Here is a 13,765-nt window from a genome sequence, read left to right on the forward strand (position 1 = left end):
GTGATGAAGACGATACATACGGTGATCCCTTTTCAAATAAGGTTAGCAGGATCCCGTATGATCTATAATGGATCTACTTACTTTGACTTGATCAACAGTTTTGACATTTGTCGATAGTCAATTTAGCAACAGCCAAGATTGTCAACAAAGTTTATTACGGCCAACGTTTCGGCGTCTTTCCCTTCTTTAAAGCTTGGAAAATAAAATTTTTTTTTTATTTTTTTAATCATCCAGAACAAGTCATCATTCTCTAAGATGCTACATCCAAAATCGAAACCAAAAGAGTCCAAAACCTTGTGCTTACCTGGGTAGCCGTGATATTAGCGGGTCTCCGCGGCATAAAATCGCTCCGCTATTACTAATAGGATGCGACCCGTACATGACCCCGTAGATCAAAATCCGCAAAGGTCTTGATACAGAGCCAGCTCGTTGGTCACGGCTATGCATTCTTCCTTTCTGTTCATTTTTGGACTTTTAGCGTTTTTGGTATTATCGCCCGACGAGGTTGTCCCCATTTTTGGCGAAGAGTGTCGTCGTTGAACTCTTCTCTGCTCTGCTCTACTGTTCCGATCTATAGCAAATTTTCGCATCAAAACCATCCACTCGTCATAGTCAGGATCAAGCGTGTGATGCGATTTTCCCATCGGTGACATCCCACTCTGGGAGTAAAGGGGGCTAGGTACAAGAGAAGGGGTCCGTAAGGGAGTGTAATAGTGAATGAAGGATAACATGATAACCCGTACAAAATATTGCGTACTATTAGATAACTACTTACATTTAAAATATTACAATAAATAATAGTAAGTGATTGTATTAATTCCAAAATATTAGTTTTCTTAGTTTCAGGCGTAGAACAGTGACTTGAAACCCCAAACATTCTGCTTTGAAATTGTACAAAGTGTTGACAGTGCAACAATGGGACCACCCAGGTTCGACATCCCGCTGAGCTAATTTTTGCAAAACAGGCAAAAACTTGAAACCACTTCTAAAACATGGAAACTTTAATTATAAGTAGTTTTCATCAGTATAAAGGTGGATTTAATGGAGTTTCATGAGCGGAAAAGCCTAAAATCTGTGCACATTGTTAGGTCTGGAAGATCGCAAATAACTTCGTGATAAGAGGACCAAAAGGTATTTCGGGAAAAAGGATTTTTTTTTTAAAAGAACATTTCTTCTACGAAACAGTCATGCCGCTGTTTTTTCTCCGCCTCCTACACTTTTTGGGATTTAGATGGGACAAAGATGGAATTTCTCCCATTTTTTTCCCATCAATTCCCAGAAATGTGAAAAAACGGCGGGAGCAAATTTTGCAGCGCAAACAAAAATAGAGATTTTGGCAAGTTCTTCCATCCCAGAAAAATGGGACGGCTTTTCAAAAAATCACTCACATAACCGGATACTGGGACTATGAAAACTCTTATGTGCAAACCCTTTCTCCTCTCCGGAACGTCTGGTTCTCTCAAACTTCAGATAGGAGAAATCCAAAGAAATTCGAAAAATAGAAGTTGAAAAAGTAGTTCATAACTGCTAAGAGTTTATACCCAGATCCCCGATGGCTGCATTTGGTACATTCAGGACCAACGCTATCAGGTAGCAATCACACACCTATAAACAAACTTATTATGGATAATCTAAAATATGCACTCTGTCCTACCTCCTAGGTTCTACTCATTTCCGACCATGTTTTTCGGTGTTTTGTTTTCTTTTTCTTCTCCTGTTTTTATTTACGGATTTTATTGCGTATTTATTTACTACAATTTTGTGACGCACCTTCAACCACAATAAATAAAGATTTCTTTTGAAAAGGGGCGAGTGTAGCGCAGTTGGTGAGAGGTTCCGCTGTCTGCACAATCGATCGGTGGTTCGAGTCCGCCCTAAAGCTCACCACGCCCTTCATCCCTCCGGTTTCGATAAATTGGTACCAGACTTGTCTGCGAAGATAAAAACACTGACTTGGGACATCGACTGGCCCTCTCAAGTCATTGTATAGACCACTTACACGTTCGTAAACCTCATTTTCATTCTGAATTGAAGTGAGCGTGGTGGTGGGCCCTATGCGGATTAGTTCTTGCGGACAGTTTATGCCGTTCAAAATCAGGAGAACCTATCAGTCGATCCACAACAATAAGGATCCAATCACTTGGAAACGGTACTCGTATTATTGATGGCAACTTAGTTGCGTCAGTCACGTCGCGTCGCGGTCGCTGGTGCAAACGCATGTCCCGAAAATAGTTTATTTGTCGAACAAGTTGAGCTACCTACGTTCAATTTAATATATTTTCTCCATATAAGTTTATTTATTTAGAATGCTAAATAATAATTACTGATTTTTAATGGAAAGATAAACGAAAAAGGTAAAGATAGATTGTGTGAGGGAGTTGCACCAAGTTTTGAATGTTCATCTGGGATCCACTCTGATTTATCACGAAAAAAGAATTTCTGGCGACTGGAGGAAATCCGTATTTTCGTTGTGTTTTGCAGAGCCGAGATGTTTTTTGATTGCTAATAGTTATTTTAATTTTAATCTCCTTTTATTCTCTGTATTTCTTATTATTTGACTTCAAGTGACCGATTGGTGACAGTGGACCGATCAGTACGGTTAAACGTATAGGATCGTCGAAAGTCTGTTCTATTCTGTCAATTCCACTGGCATCTGTCACGGTATTTATGATCCAGAGATTGCTTAGATTAGAAACAGCCTTAAATTTTGGAAATGAATGTTTTTGTTATGATTTTAGGGAAATCATAACGTTTAAAACGAATTAAAAGTTTTAAAAGGAAGAAAACAGTGGGTGCCGCATTCATTGCTCCTTAGATAGTTCCAATTGTTTTCTCAAAGAGACAGTTGCTTTGAGCTTTGATACTTAATAAGTTGTAGAAATTTCAGAATAAAAACTTGGTTATGAATTTAATCTTTTAAAACTTTTTTATTACTTTGTGAAATTTTTAACGATGCCAAAATTGGCTACCGGAGAGAATTAGAAATGCTCAAAGATTCATCCTGGGCACTGAATGCGGTGATACGAATCGATTTCCGATAGCGTTTCATCTGTCCTATGAAGAGCATACGTTTTGCTGGGAATTCTCTATTTTTTCTATATTATTTTCAATATTTCTATCTCATAGAATAGAGGAAGTCTGATATGTACATTGATCGAGAATATGCGTGATTTGAATCACCGAGGAAATTTCTATACGAGCATGATCTGATCATCTCGTGATCTTGCGGATCTATAATTTCCATCAGCCGTCATCGATCTCTCAGTTTTCTTCCATCTCTTCCATGGCTAGTTCTTATCAGCACCTTATTTGAACCACTTCTTTAGGAAACGCTTAAAGAATCAATTTTTCATACTTCCTTTTGTTTATGTAGCAATTTTTTATTTATATTTTCTTATATTCGAAATTCTTGCGCTACCATATGGCGCCTTTGTGAGTGCTCATATCAGTTAATATATGTACTAACAAATGCTTTTTTCAGGTATGAATCCACGCTAATGTTCTGCTCGTAATTCGTAACCGATACTGGGCTCACCTACATGCTACATGCTCTTTGTTCTTCGTTGCAGCTAATCATCAAAAAGGTAACTTCTTCAGGAATCAGACGTAGATGTGCTTGATAGTTATGAACTACTGACATTTTGTCGTTGAGTGTAAACCACAGAAGTTCTTAAGAAGATTATTTGTAAACTTCTAGTTTTGAGTTTTCGAATACCTGTGTGAGGCTGGACACTCTCAGTATCACCTTTTCGATGAGGCATTCAATGACCTTGACCACAAATTCTTCTTTCTTACAAAGTGATCAGCTTTCTGAACCATAAGTTGGAGCAAGAAATGCTGTTGTGTTAAAAAGGTGAGATAAAGCTGGGTGATCTTGGACCATACATAGCTGGTGCAGTCGAATATCTTCGTTTGGCTGAGCGTGAATGGAGCATCCGAGACTCATCTGTTTCTCATGATCATCGCCGACTTCAATTCTTCTTAAATGACGCTGATCGCATTTTCTTCCTGCATACGAAGTGATCAGTTTCCTAAAGTTAGGTCGAAAAGTACTGTTGTGTTAAAGACGGGACTCGGAGCCAGGTGGACTATACATAGCTGGTGCAATGGTTTATTCTGGAGCGTGGATGGAGTGCCTGAGACTCATCCGTTTCTCATGATCATCATCTTTCGCCGATTCAGCTGAATATCGATCTTTCCACATATATGGTCGAAGTCGGGCTGCATTCGTTCTGCTTGGCTGATGCTAGATCTCAGGCCGAACGGTATAATCAGCGAAACGAGGATGGTGCAGCTGCTGTGCATCAACTTTCTCTCCCATGTTGTCCCATTCCAGCTTTCGCATTGCGTTCTCGAGAGTGGCTGTGAATATTTCGGGTGAGATTTTATCACCTTCTCTGACCCCTCTCTTCACATCGTTGATGATGCAATTATAGAATCGAAAAATTCCGGTCGAGAAGTTACAGTACAACTCTCGAAATATTCTCATGCACTGAATAGTAGGAACGTCTTGATTGTCAAGGGACTCCATGACTTCTATCTCAGCTAGCGGAAGGATCCTTTCCTAAGTCGATGAAGGTGAAGCACAGTATATATGGCATTTAGTGGGTGGCGTTGTGTTCTCTCGGTCAGTCTGAGTACGTCGTACTTGATCTGGTATTGGTTTGCATTATCAGATTTTTAGCAGCCGTATTCGCATCCCATGTACAAATAGTCATTCTAGACCCTTTCCGTTTCGGCAGGCTAGGTGGCTCCTGCAACCCCGTCCTCCCTGGTGCTGTCGTGCCAGACTCTCCTCAATTCAGAAAACCTTTCTATTACTACATTTAGAGTTAAATTTTCAACCAATGGGGAGACTGCTAGCATATACTCACGTCTTCCCAGGATGGACAAACGGAGCTCACTTCTTGTCCAGATCGACTCCAAATCGCCTCTTTTCCACCTTCCAGTCACCTGAATGCAAACCTTTGGTTAGAGCGACGAGTAGGATTTAGTGATGTTATGAATCAGTCCTTTCAGAAGCAGAGAGTCCGTTCCTGATTCCACCTCCGTCTCAAGGGAGGCGCCTGGTCCCTTTGGTCCGCCGTAAACCCTATCCACCACCTAATTCATGTAGGCGGGAGAAATGTTACCCGATGTGCACCTCATCGTTGCAATGGTTCTTGTTTCAAAATATGATTTGAACTGAGGTCCAGTCACTTGCAGGTGTACAGAATTTTTGGAGTAATGTGAATAGAGACAACTACGAGTATTTTTTAATTAGAGTTGTTGCATGTATATAGTGTTTGTAGTTGAGAATTAGGTGATTGTGATCTTTTTACGAAAAGAACCATTTTGTTCTGGGATTTTTTTTACTTGGACTTTCTAACATTAAAGCAGTTTGGAGTACTTTTATGCGACTCGCCATTTCTTCTTTGCTGGAATGTTCTTTGAGCTATGTACTCATAGAAGTTGATTTGTTGACTTGTGACCTCTTTTTGAGATGCGTTGAGACTGGTGTGTTACAACATCAACTTCGACCACCAACTTTTGTGCAGTCCAGGTACTCCTATGGAAACTAGCGGCTTTCGTACGGTTTAACGAAGGACAAATTCCGAGGGTACGTTAAAGTCATCGCATATTCAAACCAACTCAGTGTTCAAATAGTTCTATGCAGTCACCGTACCGTGGACAGTTTTTGAACCTATTTGTAAATTTTGTATCTTCTTAATTGAATGCTCCGATATATGTTGGTACAATAGAGTTTTCATGTATCCTTTTTAATTGCTATCTAACATCTACTCGTGATTTTGAAAAAGAGCAGTTTTGCGTTCTTTTTTCTTAACAGCAAGTGTAAGATTGGTACTGTCCGCACTCTTTCGATACAGATTTCCCTATCCACTTAACATGAGCAATTCCTCGCTTAACGATGAGGTCGCTTTTTGTGGATGGATGCAGCATTGGTTTTCTCAATCCGGAATTCAGTCAATTAACCTTTAACTTCGTCTCCACAAAGAACTCGAAGGTAACTATAGGGCTTGGATCCTCACGCGGAAACTCTAAGAACCCCCCGTGTCCTTCCGACAACTCCTCTACTACATGGGTTCGGCCGCAGCCGTCCCGACTTCCCGGATAAGAACCCCTTCGAGACGCTACCGCCTCAGTCGCATTGCACTCACGTGCCTTGGGGCTCGCCCTTTGGTCAAACGGGATGTCACGCTGCTCACGACCTTTAGTCTATTTTTCTCAAAGTACTTTACCCGTCCTCGAGTCTTCTGTGAAGGACATTGTTGGGAAACATTGTTTTCTTGTCCCGTATTCAGCTTATTGGAGGGTTACACCTCTCGACAAGCCAATCGGTTTGCGCCTTAAAAGATCATCAGATTTCTCACCTTGGTCCCTCCCGTTTTTCCGGGTTGGTGCTCAACTGTTCCTGAAGCTTCCTAGTCTCGGCTATAGAATTACTCTGCTTTCCATGGCAGATTTTTGGTGTACCAAAATCGACATAGGATACATTTAAGCGGTTCCCTTCTAGAAGTTTGGCTAAGTATGGGTGATTAACTTACTCTCAACTTGCACCTTGACATTGGTGCAGAGCGATGTTGTGCTGTTTCGCCAACCCACTTTAACTGAGTTCTTTTTAATCGCAAAGTATTTCGTTTCGAATCCACTGTTCCGTTCTACGCGAGAATTTGTTGAGTTCGTCTTGAATTAAATTGAGTTCCACCATTCTCCACTAATTAAGTCCGTTTTCGAGCATCTCGAATTTCCGAACACCCGAATATTCATGCCCATTCGCCGAACTGCTCATTCCTACGCCTAGTTCATGAACTAATCTGTAATTCACAGGGGACTTTTGGGAGATGGGGTTTTTTCGGAAATGTTTAAATTTTTCTTTTAACGAATTGATAAAAGAGTTGTGTAAAATCCGATGTCACTTTGTGAAAAATCAAACAACTTAGTTGTTTGGAGCCGTGTTTTCTTCGTTCATTGACGTTCATTCAAAAATCTAATATTCAGCAAAAATTATATGACGAACTGCTTAAAATCTGGACAAATCTGCTTTATTTTCCTTCTCTGGAAAAATTTGCCCATTCAGGTTCGAGAGAAGTGATGAAGGCCAAACCGAGCTCATGCTATCGAGGAAAAAGGTCAATGTCGACATAATGCCAGGAACGGGCAGTTTCCTAAGATTCGAAGCCTCCGCTAGTGATAGTCCAATAATTACCTCAGAGCTGTATTTGTTTGCTTATTTCATAACTGTGTGTCCTATTAGGTTGTCTCATTAAATACCGTGATTCTACTATACTAGTTCCCGTTTCCCTCTCTGTTGTATTTCTTCTTTTTTGTTTTCATTTGGTAGGGACCAAAAATTCAATAATTTTTGGTAGGGACAGTCGCCGGATGATGCTAATTTTTGTGCCTGTGCAGGAACTTGTGTCGTGCCGAGTGGCTGCGCTGCGTTCTCTCCAACCAAACCAATTTAGACAACAGTCCAGAGGGAACACGTGCGCGCCATTCGAACAACATAACTTGTGCAGTGCCAGTGCCTTTATTTATTATGTACATGCCGTAGTCCCATCACCTGTGATGGAACTCAAAATCAGCATGCACGTTGAGTTCTCCCCATGGAATTTTGTTCCTTCAGTTGAAAAGAGCCATTGTTTTGAGAAAAATCCAGAGGAATCATGGGAAACGTTATTGTTGGATGGGTTTAGATTTGTTCAGATCCCAGATCCATACTTGTCCAATGCATATCTTTCTTATCAAAAGAAACGCTCATGATTGCTCGGAAATTCTCGTAAACACTTCTATGACAGTTATATCAACCCCAAACGAAATTTGATGGGAGTAACTAAGGTGGGATTGTTTTAAGATGGCCATGAATTGGGCGATTGGGGAGACAGCGAGAGCGGACTGGGTGAGTGAGGATGGAGGTGAACATGTGAAAGTGAGGTTGGTGAGTGACGGTGGAGAGAAAACTGGAAGAGAGCAGTGGAGGGAATGTAAAAGGAAAGGTGGGGAGAGCATGGGTGGAAAGGAAGAGGGAAGGTACAGAGAAGGTGAGACTGAGAGAAAAGTAAAGGAGAGAGGAGAAAGAGGAGAGAGGGAGAGAGAGAGGAAGAGAGGGTGGGGAGGTAAGTACGAAGGCGGAAGTCGACAGGATCAAATCTCGAACAATCTGCCAAAATTATATCATCGTAATCTCGTTAAGCACCACAATTCCACTAGTGTTCTTCCTTCCTTTGTCCTCTGTTGTATTTCTTTTCTTTTATTTCTTTTTTTTTTATTTCTTTGTCTGGATTTGTGGTAGGGACAATCGCCGAATGCTAATTTTTGCGCCAGTGCAGGAACTTATGTCGTGCCGAGTGGCTGCGGTGTGTTCTCTCCAACCCAACCAATTTGGATAACAGTCTATTGGGAACACCTGCGTGGCATTCGAACGGCATAATTTGTGCAGATTTCCACATTGAGTTCTCCCCATGGGCTTTTGTTCCTTCGATAAAAAGAGTTTTTGTTTTGAGAAAAATCCGGCGAAATCATGGGAAACATTATTCTTGGGTGGGTTTAAATTTTTTCAGACCCCAGGTTCATAGTTTGGTCAATGCATACTAAGGGACGAGTGACTAGGGTGGAATTTGTTGATAGTCGATTTTAAGCAACAGCCTAGGAATTTTGTTAGTGACAGAATGAGTTTTGGGTGGTTGAGACTGAGGATAAATGTGAGCTGATGGGAGTGAGGTGGAGTGATGGGGGTGGAGAGAAAATTGGAAAGAACATGGGAGGGAGGAGGGAAAATATTGACAGGGTGAGACTGAGTGAGAAGGAAAGGAGACGAAGGAAGGAGGAGAAAGAGAGGGAGAGAGAGAGGAAGAGAGGCTGGGAGAGAGAGGAAGAGAGGGTGGGAGAGAGAGAGGAAGAGAGGGTGGGAGAGAGGGTGGGAGAGAGGGTGGGAGAGAGGGTGGGAGAGAGGGTGGGAGAGAGGGTGGGAGAGAGGGTGGGAGAGATTGCGAAGGTAAGTACGAAGACGGGAGTCGACAGGATAAAATCTCAAACAATCTGCCAAAATTATATCATCAGTAATTGATTGTTCGAACCTCAGTAACTAGAGCGGTAGCTCATTTGCACCATGCAGGTTGTTTGGCCGGTCCGGTTGCCACTGCGGGATACGAGCTGGGATTCCTCCGTTCCTTGGCCGAACGCGTTACCCGTTTCGCCATTCGGCCCTATATTGTCCGTATTTAGGTTGTTTATGATGGATGAAATCTCAAATCATCTTCCAAAACCGGGTCAGATAGCCGAACTCAAACCTGATTAGTAGTAATTAGTATTCCTTTAAACTTACTGTCTTTGGCCTGTATATGATCGCTCCTTACCACCCCGAGACTCGAGCCTCCACTCTTTGTTTTGTAAACGAACACCTTATCCACTGAACCATTCGACCACAACTTGGTCTGTACTCAGGTCATATATGAATGATGAAGTCCCAATCCGCATCATAGATATTTTTGGTAGAACACAGCCATAAATGGGCCGAATGGCTCAGTGGCTAAAACGTTCGATCACAAGACAGAAGAGCGGAGGCTCAATACCACCGGTGGCAGAGAGTAAGTGGACTGGTCAAAAAGGATGAATGAAGCAACAACCTATTATCGCCTGCGAAGCAAGCGTAAGATAGACGGTTCGAGTACTGTCGTAGTTCCACGTTTTTAGCTGATTTCATTTTAAAAAAATTAAAGTCCAGACAATAAAAGTGACAACACAAGTCGAATGCATCGGTGCCTAACGTGACACACTTGAAACTTACGGTGCTGACCCTTCCTTTTATTTTCTTTGATCCGTTCACGCTGCCACCCATGGTATTGGGCCTCTGCTCTTCTGCCTTGTGATCGAACGTGTTAGCCACTGAGCCATTCGGCCCATTTATGGCTGGGCTCTACTAAAAATATCTATGATGTGGTTTGGAACTTCGTCTTTCATATATAGCCTGAGTACAAAACAAATCGTGGTCGAATGGTTCAGTGGATATGGTGTTCGTTTACGGAGCAAGGAACAGAGGCCCGAGTCCCGAATGGTATGAAGCGATCAGATAGGCCAAAAACAGTAAGTTTAAAGGAATACCAATTACTACTAAGAAGTATCAGGTTTGAGTTCGGGTATCTGGGCCGGTTTTGGAAGACGATTTGAGATTTCATCCATCATAAACAACCTAAATACGGATAATATAGGGGCCGAATGGCGAAACGGATAACGCGTTCGGCCAAGAAACCGAGGAATGCGAGTTCGTTCCCGCAGTGGCATCCGGACCAGCCAAACAGGCTGCACGGTGCAAATGAGCTACCGCTCTAGTTACTGAGGTTCGAACAATGTCCTGATGATATAATTTTGGCGGAGTGACGACTCCCGCCTTCGTACCTGCCGTCCCAGTCTATAGTCTCCCTCTCTTCCTCCCTCTCTTCCTCCCTCTCTTCCTCCCTCTCTTCCTCCCTCTCTTCCTCCCTCTCTTCCTCCCTCTCTCCCACCCTCTCTTCCTCCTTCTCTTCCTCCCTCTCTCCCACCCTCTCTTCCTCTCTCTCTCCCCTCCTTCCTCCCGTCTCCTTTCCTTCTCACTCAGTCTCACCCTGTCAATATTTTCCCTCCTCCCTCCCATGTTCTTTCCAATTTTCTCTTCACCATCACTCACTCACCCACCTCACTCCCATGTGTTCATCCTCAGTCTCAACCACCCAAATCGTTCTCCCACTCGCCAATCGCACAATTCCTGGCCATCTTAAAACAAATCCACCCTAGTCACTCGTCCCTTAGTATGCATTGACCAGACTATGAACCTGGGGTCTGAAGAAATTTAAACCCACCCAAAAATAACATTTCCCATGATTTGAGAAAAGAGCAGACTTGAAGTATGAAAAATTTAAATCCACCTAACAGCAATTCCCATGACTTTTTTCTCGTTGAAATAATCCTTTCTCGAAAGAACTAAAACCCATGAGGGGAGATCAGCGTAAATGCTTACTTTGAATCTTATCTCAGAACATGATATTACGGCATAAACGTAATAAATAAAGCTGGCACTGCACAAGTTATGCCGTTCGAATGGCACTCACGTGTTCCCTCTGGACTGTTGTCTAAATTGGATGGGTTGGAGAGAACACACCGCAGCCACTCGGCACGACACAAGTTCCTGCACTGGCGCAAAAATTAGCATCATCCGGCGACTGTCCCTACCACAAATCCAGACAAATGAAAACAAAAAAAGGAGAAATACAACACAGAACAAAGGAAGGAAGAACACTAGTGGAATTGTGGTGCTTAACGAGATTACGATGACATAATTTTGGCAGATTGTTCGAGATTTGATCCTGTCGACTCTCGCCTTCGTACTTACCTTCCCACCCTCTCTTCCACTCTCTCCCATCCTCTCTTCCTCTCTCTCTCTCTCGCTCTCTCCTCTCTCCTCCTTCCTCCTCTCTCCTTTACTTCTCTCTCAGTCTCACCTTCCCTGTACCTTCCCTCTTCCTGTCCACCCATGCTTCCCTCACCTTTCCTTTTACATTCCCTCCACTGCTCTCTTTCCAGTTTTCTCTCCACCGTCACTCACCCACCTCACTTTCACATGTTCACCTCCATCCTCACTCACCCAGTCCGCTCTCGCCATCTCCCCAATCGCCCAATTCATGGCCATCTTAAAACAATCCCACCTTAGTTACTCGTCCATCAAATTTCATTTGGGGTTGTTATATCCGTCATAGAAGTGTATACGAGAATTTCCATGCAATCATGAGCATTTGTTTTGATAAAGGAGATATACATTGACCAAAGTACGGACCTGGGGTCTGAAGAAACTTAAACCCACCCAACAATAACGTTTCCCATGATTCCTCTGGACTTTTCTCAAAACAATGATTCTTGTTACCGAAGGAACAAAAGCCCATGGGGAGATCTCAACGTGGATGCTGATTTTGAGTCTAATCACAGATGATAAGACCACGGCATATACATAATAAATATACATATGCATAAGGCTGGCACTGCAGAAATTATGCCGTTCGAATGGCACGCACGGCACTGCCTCTGGACTGTTATCCAAATTGGTTGGGTTGGAGAGAACACACCGCAGCCACTCGGCACGACATAAGTTCCTGCACTGGCGCAAAAATTAGCATCATCCGGCGACTGTCCCTACCACAAATCCAGACAAATGAAAACAAAAAAGAAGAAATACAACACAGAACAAAAAGGGGGACTAGTAGAATCACGGTATTTAATGAGACAACTTAATAAAACACATAGCTATAAAATAAACAAACAAATGCAGCTCTGAAGTAATTATTGGACTATCACTAGGAGAGACTTCGAATTTTAGGGAACTGCCTCTTCCTGGCATTATGTCGACATTGACCTTTTTCCTCGATAGCATGAGCTCGGTTTGGCCTTCATCACTTCTCTCGAACCTAAATGGGGAAATTTTTCCAGTGAAGGAAAATAAAGCAGATTTGTCCAGATTTTAAGCAGGTCGTCATATAATTTTTCCTGAATATTAGACATTTCAATGAACAAAGAAAACACAGCTCTAAAAATTATGTTGTTTGATTTTTCACAAATCGATAATGGATTTTTCACAACTCTTTCATCAATCCGTTAAAAGAAAAATCCTGAAATACCCCATTTCCCAAAAGTACCCCCTGTGAATTACAGATTAGTTCATGAACTAGGCGTAGTAATGAGTAGGTCGGCGAGTGGGCATGAATCTTGAGGTGTTCGAAAACTCCACTGAAAAAGAAAATAAAGCATTGTTCAGATTTTGAGCATCATTCTTTCTGAACAGTAAACATTCCAAAGAATGAAGAAACTACAGCTCCAGACAACTAAATTGTTTGATACTGACTTGATTATCGGCTGACCCCCGGAAGTCATCGTATATGCCAACACGCGTTCCAAAACCTCAACCTCAACTATTACAAGTTGCTGTGGAACGCGTTGGGGCATCCTAAGTGGATTGATACGCAAGAGACATTCTTTTCCTTCTAAGTTGTTTGGTCCTCCACAAATCGATACCGAATTTTTTCACAAATTATACATCTACTTGTTATCAGAAAAATTCAATTTCCGTAAAAACCACACCATCCTTCAAACATACTTCTAGCGAGTTGTAGATTACTTCATGAACTGGCCATATGAAAGAATAGATCGGCTGGCTTCAATATTTGAATGTTGAAAATTCGAGGTTTTCAAAAACATACTTCGTTAGGGGGGAATTATGAAATCAAACTGGTTTCATTTTCTTCGTGATCTAATATTTTGTCATCCACTACGGTGACGCAACGTACCGTTTCATACGCACTGATCTACCGGTCAAGGTCACTATGGATCCGTCAATTTTTTGTGGACTGATTGCTAAGCTATTCGATGTATTGATTTCGAATCCTCGTTTCCCTCACCCCACGAATCCGAGGTGGTACGGGTTTCAGCCGGGTAATGCCTATACGGGGTCGTAGATTGTGGAAAAGAGAGTGGTTCAGCCCATTTCTCCTTGTATCAGTGGACGACCTTGGAATGCTGTTTCTTCTGACGGCTTCTGTTGCAATGCGCACCATCGTCCTGTTGATTCGTCGATAACTCATTCGGACGAATCGCAGGCGGGGGCGGGACACAATGGTCGAAAACCCGTTGCAACAGAAGCCGTCGCAAGAAATAGCGTTCCGGGTCCAACCGTTTCCACTGATACAGGCGGAGATGAACAGAATCACCCTCTTCCCCACAATCTACAACCGTATAGGCATTACCC

The 13,765-nt window shown here is 42.5% G+C and overlaps 5 protein-coding genes across 7 annotated transcripts; 2 read left to right on the forward strand and 3 right to left on the reverse strand.

Moving 5' to 3' along the window:
* Window positions 1-392: 392 nt before the first annotated feature.
* On the reverse strand, window positions 393-653 carry RB195_004925 (uncharacterized protein; the record flags this gene model as incomplete). Its single annotated transcript, XM_064177150.1, has 1 exon — window positions 393-653. One exon carries the CDS (start codon window positions 651-653, stop codon window positions 393-395), a length of 261 nt encoding a protein of 86 aa, XP_064034275.1.
* Window positions 654-4,246: 3,593 nt separating this feature from the next.
* Window positions 4,247-4,531, reverse strand: RB195_004926 (uncharacterized protein; the record flags this gene model as incomplete). 2 transcript variants are annotated; one of them, XM_064177151.1, is made up of 1 exon in its annotated part: window positions 4,247-4,531. In XM_064177151.1, the coding sequence occupies one exon, from the start codon at window positions 4,529-4,531 to the stop codon at window positions 4,247-4,249; it is 285 nt and encodes a 94-aa protein (XP_064034276.1). The 2 variants fall into 2 exon arrangements, with proteins under 2 accessions (XP_064034276.1, XP_064034277.1); XM_064177152.1 differs by having other exon boundaries at window positions 4,247-4,489.
* A 2,852-nt stretch (window positions 4,532-7,383) lies between these two features.
* On the forward strand, window positions 7,384-7,764 carry RB195_004927 (uncharacterized protein; the record flags this gene model as incomplete). Its single annotated transcript, XM_064177153.1, has 1 exon — window positions 7,384-7,764. One exon carries the CDS (start codon window positions 7,384-7,386, stop codon window positions 7,762-7,764), a length of 381 nt encoding a protein of 126 aa, XP_064034278.1.
* Window positions 7,765-7,855: 91 nt separating this feature from the next.
* Window positions 7,856-10,316, forward strand: RB195_004928 (uncharacterized protein; the record flags this gene model as incomplete). The annotated part of the gene is made up of 3 exons (XM_064177154.1): window positions 7,856-8,059; window positions 9,967-10,083; window positions 10,209-10,316. The coding sequence occupies 3 exons, from the start codon at window positions 7,856-7,858 to the stop codon at window positions 10,314-10,316; spliced, it is 429 nt and encodes a 142-aa protein (XP_064034279.1).
* Window positions 9,079-11,662, reverse strand: RB195_004929 (uncharacterized protein; the record flags this gene model as incomplete). 2 transcript variants are annotated; one of them, XM_064177156.1, is made up of 5 exons in its annotated part: window positions 9,079-9,206; window positions 9,326-9,434; window positions 9,788-9,916; window positions 11,374-11,524; window positions 11,583-11,662. In XM_064177156.1, 5 exons carry the CDS (start codon window positions 11,660-11,662, stop codon window positions 9,079-9,081), a joined length of 597 nt encoding a protein of 198 aa, XP_064034280.1. The 2 variants fall into 2 exon arrangements, with proteins under 2 accessions (XP_064034280.1, XP_064034281.1); XM_064177155.1 differs by lacking the exon at window positions 9,326-9,434 and having other exon boundaries at window positions 9,099-9,206.
* Between the last annotated feature and the right edge of the window lie 2,103 nt (window positions 11,663-13,765).

Source organism: Necator americanus, chromosome I (assembly GCF_031761385.1).
Source record: "Necator americanus strain Aroian chromosome I, whole genome shotgun sequence".
Classification (NCBI taxonomy): domain Eukaryota; kingdom Metazoa; phylum Nematoda; class Chromadorea; order Rhabditida; family Ancylostomatidae; genus Necator; species Necator americanus.